Here is a 17,869-nt window from a genome sequence, read left to right on the forward strand (position 1 = left end):
GGTCCCTCTACAGAGCCTTCCTACCCTCACGTTCCCCTTCTTCGTTCTGACCTTCGCTAACAAAACTCAGTCCACACTTCAAATTGCTCAGAAGAGAAGGAAACAGGATCAGTGCAGGCAGAATAAAATGTTCCAAAATTGATTCTACATTTCATTGCTTTCAAGATACTTAAGATACTGTTCTAAATCTGTTATAACCAGTTTATTAAAAAAAAAAAAGAAAAAAAAAATCAATTCTCCTGTCCAATTGTCCTTAGCTGCCAAAAAAGTTTCTCTCAGCTGGATTTGCTGCCTCTTAACTTGAACTTGTCACTCTCAAACCTCAATTCCGACATTGCATGTCCTCAGGCAATCAAGGAAGGCCAGTTACCAACATGAAACATTAGTATCAATGAAAAGACATCTCTTACCTGGGATTTCTTGCTTTCTTGCTCCTTTTTTTCCAGCTGGGTTTGCAGCTTCTTCCTCTCCTGCTCGAGCTCCCTCACTCGCTTCTGTAGCTTTAGGAAGAGGGTCATGTCCATGGCAGCTTTCTCCATCCCGACCTCCTGGAGAAGAACAGGGAAAAAGGAGAAGACCTCAGTGAAGTTTTATAACCACATCAGCACCAGCCCCAGCAACAGCCAGTAACAGGAGCATCCCAAGAAAGGCACGTACTTTCAAAGACCAAACCGCCATTTTAAGCACCTATTTTAAACGTCAATAAGCAGTTGACTCATTTTAATAAATCATTGAATGTTTAACAGCCCAACAGATAAGTGGGCTGATTGGGGCCACAGCTAAGAACATTAAAAATGCCCTACTGAGGCCCTTTTAGCCAAGTATTTATTAGTTGTTTTTTAATTGGCTTCACCTGGAATATTTTATATTACAGCCTGGCCAATATTGATTCCTTTGACTTCAGCAAATGCTCTCAGAGCAGTTTAGAAATATTAAAGCAATGTAACACAGCAGCCAGCAAAGGGAAGGGGGGGTTTCTGCAGGTGTGCTACATGGGACACAAAATATGGTCCTGCCAGTGGGGTCACAAATCCTAGGAACATTCATCATCCACGCATGCTCTCGAGTCATGAAAGTGGAGTTTGAAAAGCAGCCTATTCTAGCAAATGTAAGCAAAACACATTTCCCTTTTCCATGCGATTCTTGATAGCCAGGGAATAATTTATGCTGCTCTTTTCTGTATTAAGAGACTGCTGATTACAGGGGCTGTGCTGGCCAGCAAAGCATCCGTGAAGATGCATTGGAATGAAAATGCTCGGGGCAAGGAGGTAATGAATTCTGGTATCCTTGCGGAGAAGGATCAGTGCTAGGAATAACTACATGTAACAACACCGACCGCTTTGATAAATTTTCATCAGTCTTTAAGCTGGTATGGCCAAAAGACAACGCTTTATTATTTTAGAGCCCTATTTAAGCCTGATGCCACAAACAAGTAAGCATTTGCCATAGCACCGCAACCCTGCAATCCCTCTCACACAATTAACGATGTGTTTCTGTAGCACGAAATCAATTTAATCCATTACACCTTATAATCCAACCTGTGTTCCTCCTATGTGCTCCAAGACCCACGTCAATCATCCCTGCAGAGCAGGGCTCTCCCTCCTCCCGCCAAGCCTGCCCGATTTACTGTACCTCCACCTGTTGTATTACATCCTCAGTGTCTCCTATCTCAGAGGTTGATATGGATGGATAATTGGAATCGGACTCCAAACTGCTCTGGTTGGATGGGTTTCTTCTGTGTCCTGGTGCTTGCTGCCAAGGAGTGATGCAGATATGTAATACATTCAGTGTTTGTGGAAAGATTCCTCACAAAGCATTGTTTCTTAGAGAAAATATGTGTCTATATATTAAGGTTACCTTTACAAAAGGCTTGATTGTCACCTTATAGTGAATTCCATTTTCTAGTTCTTATGCCCTACCATAACATTCATATTAACACAAGGGAATAGTTTAAAATGTGAAGTGATACACAAGCTCAGTTGAAAAATTCTGCATGAATTAAAGGCTCTTCATGACACCAGATGCCTGTTAAGTACAAACATGCAAATCTGAGCTCAAGATTATGCTGTTCACAGCACCTCTGGGGCTCCCTTTAAATGCTCAGCTTTCCACCTAATCCAGCAGCACTCTAACTATTATCTAATTTTCAACAGTTCTTCTAAGACTTTAGCAAAGGTGAACCTAAAAACTTTGGCTTTTGAAATTCTGAAGCCATGTTGTTGGGGTTTTTTGGGGGTTTGTTTGTTTGTTTTTTAATCCAACACCTACACATGAACATCACTGAAACAAAAAGCAAAACAAAAAGCATGAACGAGTTTTTGCTGAGATTCACAGATAACTTTAAGTAGTTAACTGAGAAGCATGAAAGATCAGGCTCCTTTTTCAAGGCACACATATGGTTTGGCTTCAGTGCAGAAGTTCAGACTTAGAAATATCAAGCACAAACTGCACAATAATGTAACTTCTATTAAGTGTTTTGGGGATGAGTGAGCCACGTTATCCAGTCACCAACATCATGTCCAGGACACAACAGAATAGGGATAATTTCAGTTTCGTTACCTTTACAATAGTCATTTCATCCCGCAAGTTGTCATATCTCTGCTCCAGCCTCGAATACTCTTTTACCAGATTCTGATAACGAGACCTCTCTTCTTCCAGCTCTTTCTTCATCTGGATATTTTCCTCAACCGTGTTTAGTGCAAATTCATCTTTAAAATAAGGGGGGGGAAGAGAAAAGAAATTATGATCTTCATCTTCAAAGTGAACTTGTAAATATGTGCAATAACTAATTAACAAAATGCTCTCTGCCAAGAACCTTTAAAATACATATAAGCATTCTCTAATATTTAGAGACTATTATAATCTAGATCTATCTCCTCACCACTTGGAACAGCTGGAGTTGTTCTGCTCAGAGAGCAGTGTCGTCTGCCATTTGAGTTAAAGCAAGATCTCCAGCCCCTACAAAACCATGATATCTATTATGCTCAACTCAGCTGCGCCAGCTCCAGCTCCCATGGGCCAGCCATAAATCCACTTGAGAAAAGACCAGCAGAGTATGGAAATACATTCATTTGCAGAATATTGCATATTTAAGAAGTGGTACTCACTGCATTTAAAGACTTCTCTGCCTCCTCTCCACCCCCAGATTTGGCATAGGAGCAAATCAACAGCAGCATCTCTTTCTCATGTCATCATCAATGATTTACCACGGTAAGACCGTAGAGGTTGAAATTATCCAAATAAAGTCTTTTTTTTGGTTAAAAACTCCATTTTGGAAACAAATCTGGTCCCCTCCCCCCCTTTTTGAGAAACTAGGCAAATACAGTCTACGTGTCCTTTTAAATGGGTGAACACCAAACAAAACCCCTTCACTTGCTTTCCCCAAGCTTCGATGCTCTGAAAGCATCCCTTAAGAGATGAAGAAATATTTGCAGCAAGTTTCTTTTTAACATGTTATTTTCATTCCTTTATTTTGCATCGGGCTGAGAGCAAGAGGCACTTCACGAGTGCCATGGAGCAGCAATAGATACCATCCACAGAATGATGCACGATGCTCTCTGTAAATCCTGCGACAAAATCAAAGCTGAAAAGGATGATAAAAAATCAAAAAGCTCAACACATGCATGAGAGTTTCTTTCACGGCTTGGGATTTTCCCAGATTGTTTTCCTGTATGTACGTCTCACCATCTAAGTCTCTGCTTTAAAAAACACTCACAGACTCCTGTCACATTAGAGAAACCCTTTGTCACAGCTCAATATTGTTAACTGTGCTGTTCCTTGGATCCTTTATTCATCAATCCTGGGACATTGTTATTCTGTACCCTCCACCCCCAGCAGCCTCGCTGCCTCCCACATCACCCAGAGTAAATACTGCAACGTAACTGAACTAAAAAGCCCTTTTGGGTACTTTATTCCATATTACACCATTTAAACCAGCCTCTGTCTTGTCACCCACCAGCAGGATGGCATGAACAGATGTATCTGCACAGCAAAACCAACGACAAAAACATCCAGGAAAGGGGTGCGGGAAGATTAGCACTTTTCAAGGTAGGAAAAGCATGCAGGAAAAACAAGTTTGAGGGGAGAACAGTTAAGCTCGTCATTTAGTGGAGGCATTACGATGCTATAAGCATTTTTTCTTACCTTCAGATTGACACAGGATCCTGCTGTTAAGCTCCTCTTTTTCCTGCTTCAGGAGAGCATTTTCTTCTTCCAAGTCGGATATGCGCTACGAAACAAGGCAGAGAATTACTGCTTGCTGCAGGTCAGACCCTCTGCAGAGGGATTACATTTCACCTGGCTGGAGACAGTGAGCTTTGTTCAGGTTTTCTTTGCTGTTTAAAAGATCTATCCCCTTGTGCTTTGCCAGTTACCCTTTGTACATCAGGAGTTGAAGTGTAGGAGAACCGCACTGCAACAACAGAGAGTAATTTTTCTTTTCCCAAGTACATTTCTCCCTTAAATTAATGTTTTTAGCAATAGGAGAACCGCACTGCAACAACAGAGACTAATTTTTCTTTTCCCAAGTGCATTTCTCCCTTAAATTAATGTTTTTAGCAGAATCTTACAAAACACTGAGCAGCTGGACTTAGCGACCATGATCTGCAGGAATGAAACTCCTACAAGTGATCAGGTCATCAAATCAGAGGTTTATTTCCATACCTCAATGGGCTTCATTGCCATCTTCAAGTCATAGCACTGACTGCTCTTGGGGGCAAAAAAAAATCTGATTGTTTCAGGCAACGTGGCACATAAGTAGTTAAGATGGACACAGTTAATGTGAGCACCATGGAAGACTAATGCTAAATAGTTCAGGCTTTTTTAACTTCATGTGTATTGTACCCTCTTCATGTAATAATTATAGTCACTTTAATGCTTCACACTACTACTTCATGTAATAAGATTATAGTCACTTTAATGCTTCACACTACTGCAGAACCTCTAGCACAGTGATGCACAGTGTGTACCAGGGCCTTTGGTAATACAACAGGAACATACATAGCAATTAACACAAAGAATTGCCTAGCAAAAATTACTGAAAACAGAAACTAAATCCTGCAAAACAGTATTCTTTTTTTCTTTTTTTAACTACCTCTTTATTACAAATGAAGGGAAGCAAGGCCACTTGTCACAACAGTAAGGCTGGACTGGCGCTGACAGCAACCTATCCTGTAATTTTGTTCATCCTCAGGAATTTTGATGCATTCAACAGCGTTATCTCAAAACACAAAATCAACACATTATCAAGTGGAATACGCTGCTACGGTTAAGCAGGATTATTCTGCTGCTGTCAGGTAGGAGAACAAACCGACACATCATCCCAGCGAAACGTGGGATGCCTTGTGCCTGCTCCATCGCATCCTGCAGCCACGGCTTAGAAAACAGCTACACACAGCAGAAGGATCTCAAGATGCCAAAGCTAAACACCACTGTACACACATCATAAAAGTTTTCAGTACCCAAGAATAATAATTTTGCTGTCACCACTCTATAAAATTTATAGGCAGCCCAGCTGGCATGCATTCCTAGCACAGACTTCAGTCTTCCACACAAGCATCCTCAAATCAAGGTATTTTATCAACTACTGCATATGCCAGATACATACTAATGGGAGGGTAAAAGCACAATGAATATTTTACTGTAATTCACAACTGAAGCAGTCACATCCCGTGCACAGAAACTGGAAGATCCCACTACCCCTCGCTCTCCAATCCGTTCATTTACTCCAGCTGTCTGCATAAGTATCATTTCCTGCATCTCTATATATAGTAGGAAAGTTGGACACTGGAAATACAACTAGAAAGTGAAGAAAACACAATTTAAGGTATGCAGAGCTACTAGTTTTTTAATGCTCTGAACTGAGCCGTGATTTTAACGTTCTGTACCAAAACCAACTACGTTCCTTCATTTGTATATCACTTCAAATAAATATCATAGCAGACGTGCAGCCATTAGATCAGCACTAGCGTCTTCAAATTAGGAAGAATTCTTAAAAAAAATTGGAGAACAACCACGAGAGTGATAGAAGGGAAGGAAAACCTGCACTGCAATGGGACAGTGAGGAACTCGACTCATTTATCCCATCAGGGAAAAGATTAGGGGTGATGGGATTATTTCACTAGTGCTCTTTAATGGGTGCTGATAATGAACTCTTCTGTCCAGAAAACGAAGTTATGGCGGTTGGAAAACAAAACTAGAGAAAAATTTTAAGTAATTTCTCTCTCACTGTGCTGAGGAGATATTTTAGAACTGAAAGACTTGGTAGAATCTGCAACAATTATTCCCAGGTTTAAAAATTCCTAATCCAGATTGGATAAAGATATTTTTAAGATATGTTCTTAAGTGATTGAGCTTGTTTATCTCATTCCTATTTCCATATGAAATAGAAACAAGCTGGAATTCAACATTTGTGTTTACAGAAACCCCATGGGAATGAAAACAGTCCATTAAACACAGGCAGAGGTAAGCGGAACAGGTTACACAGCCAAGCAGCACAAACTCCATCTCTGGTACCTTTTGTACCTCGTGCTCATCTTTCTTTAGGAAACATCTTTGAAGGTGCTTCAAATGCAACAGCACCTGCTTTGAAGGATTTCTATGGAAGATATTGAGCAGCGAGCACTCGTGACAGCTTCAGCTCTTATTTAAGTGTTACACTGGAACCACCTGCTCATGAGATCTGGCTCCAGTCCTCCCTAATCTTGTGAGGAAAGGATGATGGCCTTTAGGATTTTCCTAATAAAAGTCCTGGCCAGGCTTTGAATCATCCTAGCTCACAAAGTGAGAAGATTAGGTGCTACCGAAAGCCCTAAGAAGAGCTGTTGGCACTCATCCAGATCTCATGTTTTAAACTTTACCACTAAATGGAATAAAAGCTATTCTAAAATTAAGGAGTTGGAGAGAAAAAGCTATAAGGAAGAGATTAAAGGCCGTTTTTTCAGTATAAAAATCATAACTAATATGGATTTGCAGAAGCTGCAGCCCCAGCTCAAGTCAATAAAATTAAGGCTGTCAGTCTCACTCAGAAGCGTCTGATGACTTGGGGTATCTCCTCCAGAGCGAGTGCTGGATCCCACCATAACCACAGTGCAGTCTTGCTATTGAAGGCGAAAAGTGCTTCTCACACCTGAATTCAGTTTCACAACACTCCCCACACTTTTGGTAGTTATTAGAACTACTCAAAAATCTCTATGAGAATTTCTCTCGGAAAGTGTTTTGGCTAAACAAATGCTTCCAGGAAGGAAATAGGTCTTCTCCGTCTTCCTACTGACAAGGAACTGAAGGGAGGAATTGAAAGCTAATGTCAGAAATGGGAGCCTGCACTGCTCCGTAGAAATGCTATGTTTTATAATTAAGCCATTTACTGTCATGGTAAAGTACATAGTATTTGTTCTGCTGTAGGCACTTCTACAACAAGGGAAAGCTTTTGCTTTGTTTTCATGCTTTTTGAAAGCATTTCTTCGGCCATTAAATCAACCTTTCTTCTGAGTGCTCGAAGGGGATTTGCAATCAAGAACAAAGAGAAGCAGTTTTTCCCCAGCTGCATCACCTTCAAAATAAAGCATCAGGCTCTAAAAGCTTGTACTGCAGACAGCTAACGAACTGAGCCCTGTGCCAAAAAGGATCATCTAATTTGGTGCTGGAGAAAAGAAAATCACTGACTCCATACGTCCCTGTGTGGGTGCAATACATGTGCAAAGAGCAGAGTAACTGCTTTTCTGACAGCTCTTGGTCCAGCCAAGAGACAACACACACACAGGCTGAATGCCCTTGTGAGAAGCACACCCAAAAATGCATTTCAGCTGTGCCAGTTGTTCAGATTAAGTTATCCTCACCACACAGTCCCCACAGCTTCCCACCCAAACCCACCATCTGAAGGCTTACCCCCCAGGGGAGGTTGGCCAGGGCAGGTGCTGCTGAGTGAAGCACCCTAGAAGAGCCCCACCTGGGCACTCTTTCACCATAATTAAAACACAGCTAATCCCAGACTCATCTTCAGGTTATCACACAAAAAGTGCTCTTCTAGATTAACAGCTGCAAAATAGCTTTTTCTATGCAACGCATTGAGCAGAAAAGCCCTAAGTTCTTTCCAACAGCAGGATCAAAGAAACCACTTCAGCCACCAGGGCAGAAGAAGAAAGATCACAGATTTAACCTGAGCAGTCATAAGCATTCGCAGCAGGAAACTGAACCCATACCTTAGTGCCTTATGTTATGACCATAGGCGAGAAGGTTATTCAGAATGAACCGGACCAAAGAAATTCAGTGTAAAATGTCCAGTTTTACTATTTGCAAAAAACCTCCACACTCTGAAGTCTCTTTCTCCCATTAGAACGCTTTCTCGTACAATGGTGGCAGCGTTGGGCCACCTTCACCTCAAAAGATCCAGAAAGCTTAGGAGTTTGCATGAAGGAGGGGAAGAAAATCAAGAAGTTTAGTCCACAACACAGCTCCAAACCCTACAAAGGCTTGTAACAACCAGCCTAGCTGGTGTTGGAGCAGTGCCTCTGCTTGGGAGGGATGAGTTGGTCCCCACACAGGTCATATTCTGCACATAGCTACACCACCAGCCACTATGACCAGCTGCCACAGCCACGGCCTGCGTGGCAGAAACCGAGCCCTCACATCCCATACTCAGGGACTGGGCTGAGGAAGGACATCTTCCTAATATTTACAGCATCTACGACAGCCTTCTCCAATATTCTGCATTACATGCCATGAGGAATCACTGTATATACACAAAGCTCTGGCATATCCATGATTGTTAAGTGCCCTTATTTCAAGGTCTGGGTTTGGGGAGTTTCTTCATGGTTGGCAGTGCAAAAGGCATGGAGATGTGGCATCCTCCTGACACGAGGCAGTAGCTGCTCCTGCAAGGATGTCCCACCTGCCCTTGCTGCCCCATGACCTGGTTAAAAGGCAAATTCAAGGGGCATTCAGTGACAAAAAGAAAAAAAATTATAATTAAAGAACAGAAATTCTTTCCCCTTCAGACTTGTGAAGAGCGAGCTTTCACCACTACACAACAAATGTGACAAATACACGTACCTTTCTCAGTAGGTCTTTCTCCTTAACGTAGCTGTCTTCCACGACCTTCCTCTCACCATGAGCTTTTTCAAGCTCCAGACGGAGGTGCTCCATCTCTTCTTGCAAGCTGACAAGCTGGTTGCCATCACCCCGGTGGCTCTGCTGATATTGCACCAGTTCCTTCTTCAGCTTTTCCACCTCGGAGGAGTGGGCAGACGTGAGTGTAGAGAGCTGCTCGTTCAGGAGTTTGTATTCCTTGTTCTGCAGCCAACGTCCCAAAAAGAAGAAAATAAAGACCATAAGCAAGATCCGTGCATGCACTGATGCACTACAAAAGTAACCATCAAAAATCCTTGAGCATAGTGAGTAACAAACTTCCAATAACCAACATTTCCACACATATGCTAATAAAGCTCATAAAGCTAAAAACAATTTCAAAACTGTCACAAAAGCTCAATAATATTTTGGTAATGATTATACAAGCATTTGCTAAAATTGATGTTACACTTGAAGCAAAGGAAAACACAATGTGATAGCACTGGCAACCAAACAAAAAAACCTACACTTTTATTACAGCTTCCAGACAATGTTGCTTAATGCAATTGGCTTGCAATTTTTTTGGCTTGCAGTATTGGAATTGCGGTTTATCCTTTTATTCCTGACTCCTATGCCTGCAGGAACCTGGGGTGACAATGCACGGTAACATAATTGCAGCCTTGAGCACAAAGAATTCCCTAAACCCCAGCTTTAAGTCACATGCCAGCTCAATCATCCTTTTATTCGCTCAGATTTTCTCTTCTAAAGCACTTAGCAATGATTTACTCCCAAGTTTTGAGACCTGAAAATTCAGCTGCTTTGATTTTTGTGGTTCAAATCAAAGTCAATAGGAACTACACTATGACTAATAAAACATCATTATTAGCCAGCCCCAGAAATGACAATGAATTCACAACAGACCAAGAGCTTCAGTAAAGAGCCTACCATGTAGCTTTGCTAACATTAGGTAGATAATCATGACAGCAAAAGAACCATTTTGAAATTTAAAATGTAGTCTGGTTTTTAAAGTTTCCTTTTTGAAAGCTTTCAATACAGCTTTAAAGACCTGGGTTCATATCACTCACTATACAAAAGATTCAAAAAGCTTTCCTTTCTTAAATGGGACTTTGGTGGATATTTCACTTGAGCATCAGAAATATCAGTTTGGTCTTTCCTGGTCTTGCTGGAAAATATTTGGCAAGAGACTATTGTCCAGAGCAGATGCGTGTCCTGGTAATCCGCAACTCAGCCTTTTGCTGTTTCTCAGAGCTTTCGTCACCAACACAGTCACACCAGCTCATGAGAAACTGCTCCTTCCATCCAGAAGTTTTTAATTCATGTGGAGGCTAAGAAAAGCTTGAGGTGAACAAGCCAGAAGACAAAAGTCTTAAAAGACACAAATTAAAAAAAGTCAATGGACTAGGGAAGTCCTGATATACAATTTTTGACTGGTCAGGATAAGCAGTAAAGGTGCAAAGTCACAGATCCCGAGATGCAACTTCTTCCTTGAAGAAGGAATTTCTTACTTGACCAGAGTCAAATAAGCAAGAAAAAAAAATTCAATGCAAAGAAGTATGATTGATGTCTGTAATAGGGTCAAAGGCTCCCATTAGCTCCTGTACAACAGAGTTTTCAAAGAACCTTACAGCCTGGAAAAAACAAAAACACCATGAAAGTAGAGAATTTTATCTTCTAGGTCTACACAGGTACTTCTAGACCGACAGACCCCTGTACAAATGCATGATGAGTTGGTGGATACTGAAATCCCCACCCATACTTCAGATTAGTCTCTTTTAGATTCCCATTGTGGCTCGTAGGATCATTTCTTCTACCATCGCTCTGGTCATCCTTCTGGCCCCTCTCTAGGTGACCTCCCAAAGCACTCCTCTCTCACTGCAGTCTCAGCACTCCAAAGCAAGATTAACATATCTCAAATGGAAAAACAAGTAATTGAGGGACATTAACACCTTTTCCTTTGCTCCCTTGTAATGAATTATTAGTGAACATCAAAATTCAGCGTTCGCATGGTATTAAGGAATTAACATTTTTGCATGACCAAAGCCATTTCCAGAGAAATACATTTGGAGAGAAAAACTTTGCCTATGGAGAACGGCAATAATGACTCTAGTTCACAAATCATTGCTGCTTCCCCCACCTGTAAAGGCTCCCCCAGTCTCTGCTCATTCTCTAACATGCAACGTTTTATGGCTTTGTGTCCCAAGGTTTATGTATACGATTTTACATATCAGCCAACTGAGACTTCAATCCAGATATAAGATAAATGCACAGGAATGCTTTTTCTTGTTGTTATCTACTAGAGACACGAGAGAGCATTTACTGTCTCATAGCAAAATGGCTGGTCCCCACTGCAATCGGATATTGCTCAAGAGACCCCATTAAACTTGAACTTGCTTTATTTTAAATCATTACTCAGCCCAGCAGAGCTGTGACAGTCCCGATTTCAACCCAGGCTCTGTGCACCAATCTAGAGTTTATTTTGCTACCAATGGCAGAGACTACAATTTCATCACTACTGTTACCCAAACTAGTTTTATTCACAATAAATGCTCACAGAGATACTGTCGCTTGCAGAGACAGTGTAGGGAGCTCGCTGTGAGTCTAAATATTGGCTGCATGAACACATAATTCTAAATTAGGTAACAGCCTTAAAGGTGTCTCTGGCAGCTACAACATACACGTTTAAAAAAACCTTACTGAACTGAAAAGAAAAAAAAAAAAAAAAAAAAAAAAGGTGGTCCAATGTGGATAGAAAAAAGTGGTCCAGTGAGGATATTTCAAAAATCCCTCACCTGATTTAGACACTGAATTAAATAGGCCCAATTACGGATGCTAGAGCATGTGAGCTGAGGCTGACACACAATAATAAGTTTTAATGTTTTCAGAGAAAGATGTTCTCTTCCTCAGGGGCACACAGAGTATTGCATCTCTCTATTCGTGCATGAGTTAAAGTAGCAGAAATAGAAACATTTTCTTCCACGGCTAGTCAGAAAACAATACAACTGCAGCTCTCTAGGTTATCTGCAAATTTTTTTTTTTCTTAAAAGGTTAATTGGCATTTTAAAAGGTCGTGTTTATAGATCAGCAAGGACTGAAATCAAGATACTTCAGGAAAAATACGATGCAACAGACTCACTGCTGCCAGAAAAAAATCCAGTGCACTGAAAAGAAAAGTCCTCTGGAACGGTGCTTATTAGCACATCCAAAGCATCCCAGAGAAACCTGTCAGTCCTGAAAGGGTGGTTAAAATTAGCTCGCTGGACAGACTACCAAGAATAATACAGAGCACCAATTCTTTCCTGCAAAAGTTACACAGAAAGCAAAGTAACTCCTTCAAAACGGTCTGCGCAGAGACCAAGGGAGATCAAGACAAGCTCCAGCCTGTTATTTAAGTAGGCTCCAGCCTACTTAAAAGCTCTCCATGTCTCCTTCCCTAAAGCAGATCTTTCTGCTGCTTTCATAATCCACGACAGGAAAGCCAACATTAACCAAAGACTGTTTTTTCCTTATTGTTCCACTCCCACACTATTCCTAGCAGTAAACGGCAAGGAATTTAAAAAAAAAAAAAAAAAAAAAATTTAATACTGCTGCTCCACCACCAAGTCCAGCAGCTCAGCAGACCTAACACAGACATTCATGCTCATTGCGTGAGTTCAGCCCACATACATGGACCTGAAATGACTCATCCTCATTAATTCCACCAAATACCCTCCAGATGAAGGGTCATATCAAACAGGTTTCTGATATATAAATATAGAGAAAATCTTATGCCTACCTGTTTTCCATTCCTAAGCTAGTTTTTCTGCAAAATCTAAGTATGCAAGAAGGCATTTGAAAATTCAACACTGCGGTTTAAAAGTCAGACTCTACTGCGGTGCATGCTTTGCAGCCAATTAATAAAGCAATGAAAGCGGCCAGCAGTAATGCAAATCCCTGGGTGTCCTGGCTCTGCAGTATCTGAGCCAACGCAGAGTCATTTCTCATCTTCTTCACGGCAAGACCTCTCGTGTCATACAGGGATGGGAGAAGTTTAAGGCTGCAAGGAAACCGCATGTGATCTATAATGGTTCCTGACAACATCCCAAACAGAATGATAAACTGTGATTACTCATAACTGGTACTACAAAAAAGTAGGTATCCTGACTTACAGAGAATGTTTCTCCTGCCTGTAAAAGGACAGTTTAAGGATATAGGTGGATCCGCATTTCCCCGTTGAGATTAGTGGACACAACTGGGTCTACTCAGTATTTCTTCTACTCCTCCCTGAAGTCCTTGTACAGCATTGGAAGCAACATAGAGAATATTTATCAGAGTAACTTGCACACTCACATTAGTAGGTGGGAAAAGCCTCCTTCTATACATGTGTAATCAAACAACTATTTTGCAGCTCGTTAATGACACATGGCATTTCATGAAGACTTCTCTGTGATCAAGTAGTCACAGTAAGACCATCAAGCCATCCACACAGGCATCTATTACTTACATCACACCATCTCACCCCTCATCATGGCTCTTACTTCTGAACAGTTGTTACATCCAGTAACACAAACATGCTCAAACTACTTTGCAAAGTGAGTATTTATCCAATTTACCTTTTACCTTCCAGGTAACGTGACTCACAAGACATACAGTTCAGTACAGCAGACTGTGGCAGAGGCTCTGCATCCTTAGTGCTTGCAAAGCAGAAAGTGTAATGGCCAAAGCCTGTTTGACACAGGGATCTCACATGGAGCCGGCTTGGGTTTTCAAGCAACAGCTGTCAAAATTGCCATTTTATCTTCCTCCTCCAAGCTCTTCTGGGCATTCTCACAACAATTACAATGCAGCTTTTGCAGCTTACTGAGCAAGCTCTTCAGACAGCAAGGTGGAGACCTAAGTGCATTTCCACTTCCATGGTGGTGTCCCACATTACAAGTGTCTGGCCAGCAGTAGCAGAAGGCTGCTGCCACCACCATGACAGCCTTCCCAGATGTCATGGGAAGATAAAAACTTTCCCAGAAAGGACAGCAAGAAGGCAAAGCAGAAGCAGGACCACACTTGTCCCAGCACTGCTCAGGACATACCTGCTCATCGATCTTCCTTTGAAGCTGGACCACCTTGTTCTCCATGCCAATATTGAGCTTCTTCAGGTGCTGTGCTGAGCGGGCCTCGATCTTCAGTGCCTTCAGCTCCTGCCTGGCCTTCATGCGCCGGTAGTAGCACTGCAGGACGATGGTGGCACCCCTGACCCGGCGGAAGCGAGTGCGGGCCAGCCAGCCACGGGCGTACTTCTGGAGGATGGTGGCTTTGTGCTCCGCAAGGATCTACAAAACATGGGCAGAAACAGGACAATCAAGGGAGAAAAGTCACCCACAGAGGTGGCAGCAGCCTTGGTTTGGCTGCAACATGGCACTCAACACTTCCCAATCTGCCTTTGAAAAGGCTTCTCCTCCAAGCCGGAGTATCCTGGTAGGTGCAGGGGGTGATGGGTGGAGATAGAGGCTGTTATTTTGCATCCTCTTTTATAGACGGGAAGGGGGGTTTCTTTGGTCACTGCACTCAACTGAAACAGGCAGGGCACATCCAGTCCTCTCTTAGGAACTGAGCTGCTCTTTAAAAAGAGGCAAGATCTGCTTGGCCAGTGAAACAAGAGGGGATATGGTCCTGAGTTGGTGACTAGGAGACTCAATGGGGACAGGAGACATCTGGGCTGACATACTTCATGGAATAGAACATACATTCCACCTCAGAATAATACTCAGATCCACAAGATCCATAGCTAGCAGAATAAATAGCCATTAACAGATACACCAACACTTAGCAATAAACTTACTGTCCCTTCAGCATCAAATATAATTCACACCAGAACAGGTTTTTACTTTTTTTTTTTTTCCTTCTGTGTTCTGCCCCTGCATTATGATAATTTATACTGCGGATAAATGCTATCCTGGTGGGATTTCTTATCGTATCAGGATAACCTTCAAATAAAACTTTTCACTACAGTCTGCAGCCAGTTTTCTTGCATGATTCAATTTTTAGAAACTTGTATCTAGTTTTGTGAAACTTCTGGCACTTTTGCATTGGATTTCTCCCCAAATATTTACAGCGATCTTTTCAGTAAGTGGCAGTTCAATTCCTTCCTCTAAAACTGAAGGCTGATATAGTAGAGATACAACCAACATGCTGTTAATAACTTTCTTACGTTGCTCTGTGCTGCAGTATTATGAAAAAAGAAATACCAGGAGAATTTAAAGATTACAAGACGCTTTGCTGTTATTAGTTTGGGATAAGTTGTATCAGAAACAGTACCATATCAGCTTCTCACAAATCTTTTGTTTCACCCTAAGGCTTTCTTCACACTTGCAAATTTTAATTCAGAATAAAAGTATTGTGTAAACTTAGGATGCAGTAGGAGTTACTCTGAAATGAGCTTTGTCTGTCTCCACCCTTGGCACTCTTACAGATGGAGAAAGCTGGGAGTGCCCAAAGAGCTAGAAAAAGCTCTACTGCATTGCCTTGGGGGGCACTGGGCATGCCCCGACCCCATTTAGCATCACTTGCAGCCCTGCATCTGTTGTTGAACATGCACTTGAACCAACACCTATATCCAACACCTATATCCAGGTGCTCCAGAGATTAAGGATGTTCAGATTTGAAAGTCCTGACCTTCAGCCAACTTCTACACCTTGTTAAGATTTTGGGTTGCTTTGAATCTCAGAGTGTTTAAATGCTGGACTAACTGCCTCCAGAGGCTTCTGATTTAAAAAATAGATGCTGAAAAAGCAGCGGCAGCACAAATTCCTGATCACCAGCATCCAGCTGCTCTGTTTCGGAGGACAGCCCTGATCTCTCTGGTGGGTCACCTGGTGTCCAGGTAACCTCCATCATCTCCAGGAGCAGTCGCTCCCCTCCTAGCTCATCGAGCAGTAGCCCCATGACCACCCATTAGACATAAATTTAGGTGACTACCAAAGTAAGGCTGGATCTGAAGACTGTTTCCCCAAAGCTGTTCTCAGTTTCCTGACAGACTATTTCTCACTGTATCACTTGCTGTTATCAAACCTTTACTTCCTTGCTTTCAGCTCCTGGTTTAACACAGAAAGCTAATGGAGAGAACTAATTAAAGAGGGATTTATATCAATAAATGACTTGATGCCTTCCATGACAGACCCCACTGGTCTTCCTGTCATACTGGAAACAGCACCTGCAGCATGGCTCGGACACAAATTCGGTTTGCCAGGGAGGTTTTTGCAGAGCATGGGTAGATCAAATGACATTTCCACATTTCCACAATGCCTTCTGGCATCCAAATGACTAACTTCGTTTAGCTGCTCCGCTGCGGTGCCGCTGCCAAAATCATTTTTGCTTGCACAGCTTTAAATGGCAATGGTCGTCATCACTGTGTGCTCTCCAGAAACAGCAGAGGCAGTCGGCTTCTTATAACATCAAAATGGCCACAATAAATCGTGCTATGCCAGCAGAGGTAAGTATGAAGGCTCTTCCTACTCTTTTCTAATGCAAAGACACACTGTGGAATCATACCTTGTGATAAATCCTCCTGACAAACATGCCCCGAGCAAAAGCCTGAATGGTGATGGTTGCGTTGCGGACCCTCTGGAAAGCTCGGAGGATCCTCAGCATTCGGTACTGCTTCTGGAAAATGATGGCAGCTCTCGTCCTCCTCAGGTGCTCAGCAAGCCTGCAAAGCACAGGAAAAAGGTTAGCAGCAAAACTGAACTCCCCTTTTTTTTGTCATAGTAAGTTTTAAACTGGGCAGAGAGAAAAACCTTTTGGACAAAAGTGGCTTGATGGTATTCAAGAAAGCAGTAGGGCTAAGGAAAGAGCAGCTGATACCATGTCTCCATTAGAATAACAGGAACATGTATGCAATCAGAGAGCATCCATAGCACCCAGGAGCACTGGAACCGGGAATCAACACAACTCATTATTCCTAAACAGCAGTAAAAACAAGTATTTTCCAGCTTTTCCCTTGGTTTGAACTCTCTGCCTTAGGTACTTGAGCCAATCAACACCCAGGTTGGCTCCACACTTCCCTAACTATAAAAAGCAAGCGTCGCACAAGGGTATCTACCGACTCGGTGAAAACGGCTGCAAATTGATTGACATTTAAACCGGTGTGCACTGGTTTGGCAACATTCATGAGCAGAGCCCCAAGCAATTCACAGAGAGTAAATAATGAGGGATGTGGTCAACTCAGAACCATGTTGCTCCCATTCTCCAACTGAATTCATGTTCATTTTGCTGTTACACAGGTTAATAGATGCCCATAAAACCTCCATTTAACTTGATAATTAGCTTGCTTTGCTGAATTTGTGATTCATTTATTGCTCTCAGCATGAAGCATTATATAGATAGTTGATCCACTTCTTTATTTTGTGAAAAGCACATCAAAACTAAAAGAGCCATATTGGATTGGCTTATATATTCTCTTAGTCAAGGCCAACAGTTTCTCATCAGGACCCACTGAACCAGAGCTTATTAAAGAGGACAAGGGATGGTCCATTTCCAAAACCAGGAGAAAGCAGTTATTCAGATGATATACATCCCTATGAAATCAGCACAAAGACGTGAACTGAAAAATCACGTTGAAGAAACACTGCACATCTGCTTCCAGCCTCTCTTTTAGCTCATACCCTGTCACTTCGGCATCACCAGGGATTCCTCCTCCCCTCTGTAGAGAGATGGTTGGCTGATGCAAAAGTAAATATAGAGTCCAAGTCTGGAGGTGTGCATGGAGAGGCTACAGTTAATCACCAACTCCCCCTTTTTCTTAACCTTCCTCTTACTG

At 42.1% G+C, this 17,869-nt stretch overlaps 1 protein-coding gene across 1 annotated transcript in view; it reads right to left on the reverse strand.

Annotated features, from left to right (window-relative positions):
* Positions 1-410: 410 nt before the first annotated feature.
* The window catches only part of LOC104084422 (unconventional myosin-Vb-like), a gene marked incomplete at both ends in the record, with an annotated part of 41,517 nt that continues 24,058 nt past the window's right edge, over positions 411-17,869 (reverse strand). The window contains 7 exons of the mRNA XM_009588257.1: positions 411-548; positions 1,633-1,752; positions 2,560-2,708; positions 4,144-4,228; positions 9,049-9,288; positions 14,145-14,384; positions 16,603-16,759. Coding sequence (XP_009586552.1) covers positions 411-548; positions 1,633-1,752; positions 2,560-2,708; positions 4,144-4,228; positions 9,049-9,288; positions 14,145-14,384; positions 16,603-16,759 — 1,129 coding nt within the window. The remainder of the gene's footprint in view (positions 549-1,632; positions 1,753-2,559; positions 2,709-4,143; positions 4,229-9,048; positions 9,289-14,144; positions 14,385-16,602; positions 16,760-17,869) is intronic.

The sequence above is a fragment of the Fulmarus glacialis genome, unplaced genomic scaffold (genome assembly GCF_000690835.1).
Source record: "Fulmarus glacialis isolate BGI_N327 unplaced genomic scaffold, ASM69083v1 scaffold9172, whole genome shotgun sequence".
In the NCBI taxonomy this organism is placed as follows: domain Eukaryota; kingdom Metazoa; phylum Chordata; class Aves; order Procellariiformes; family Procellariidae; genus Fulmarus; species Fulmarus glacialis.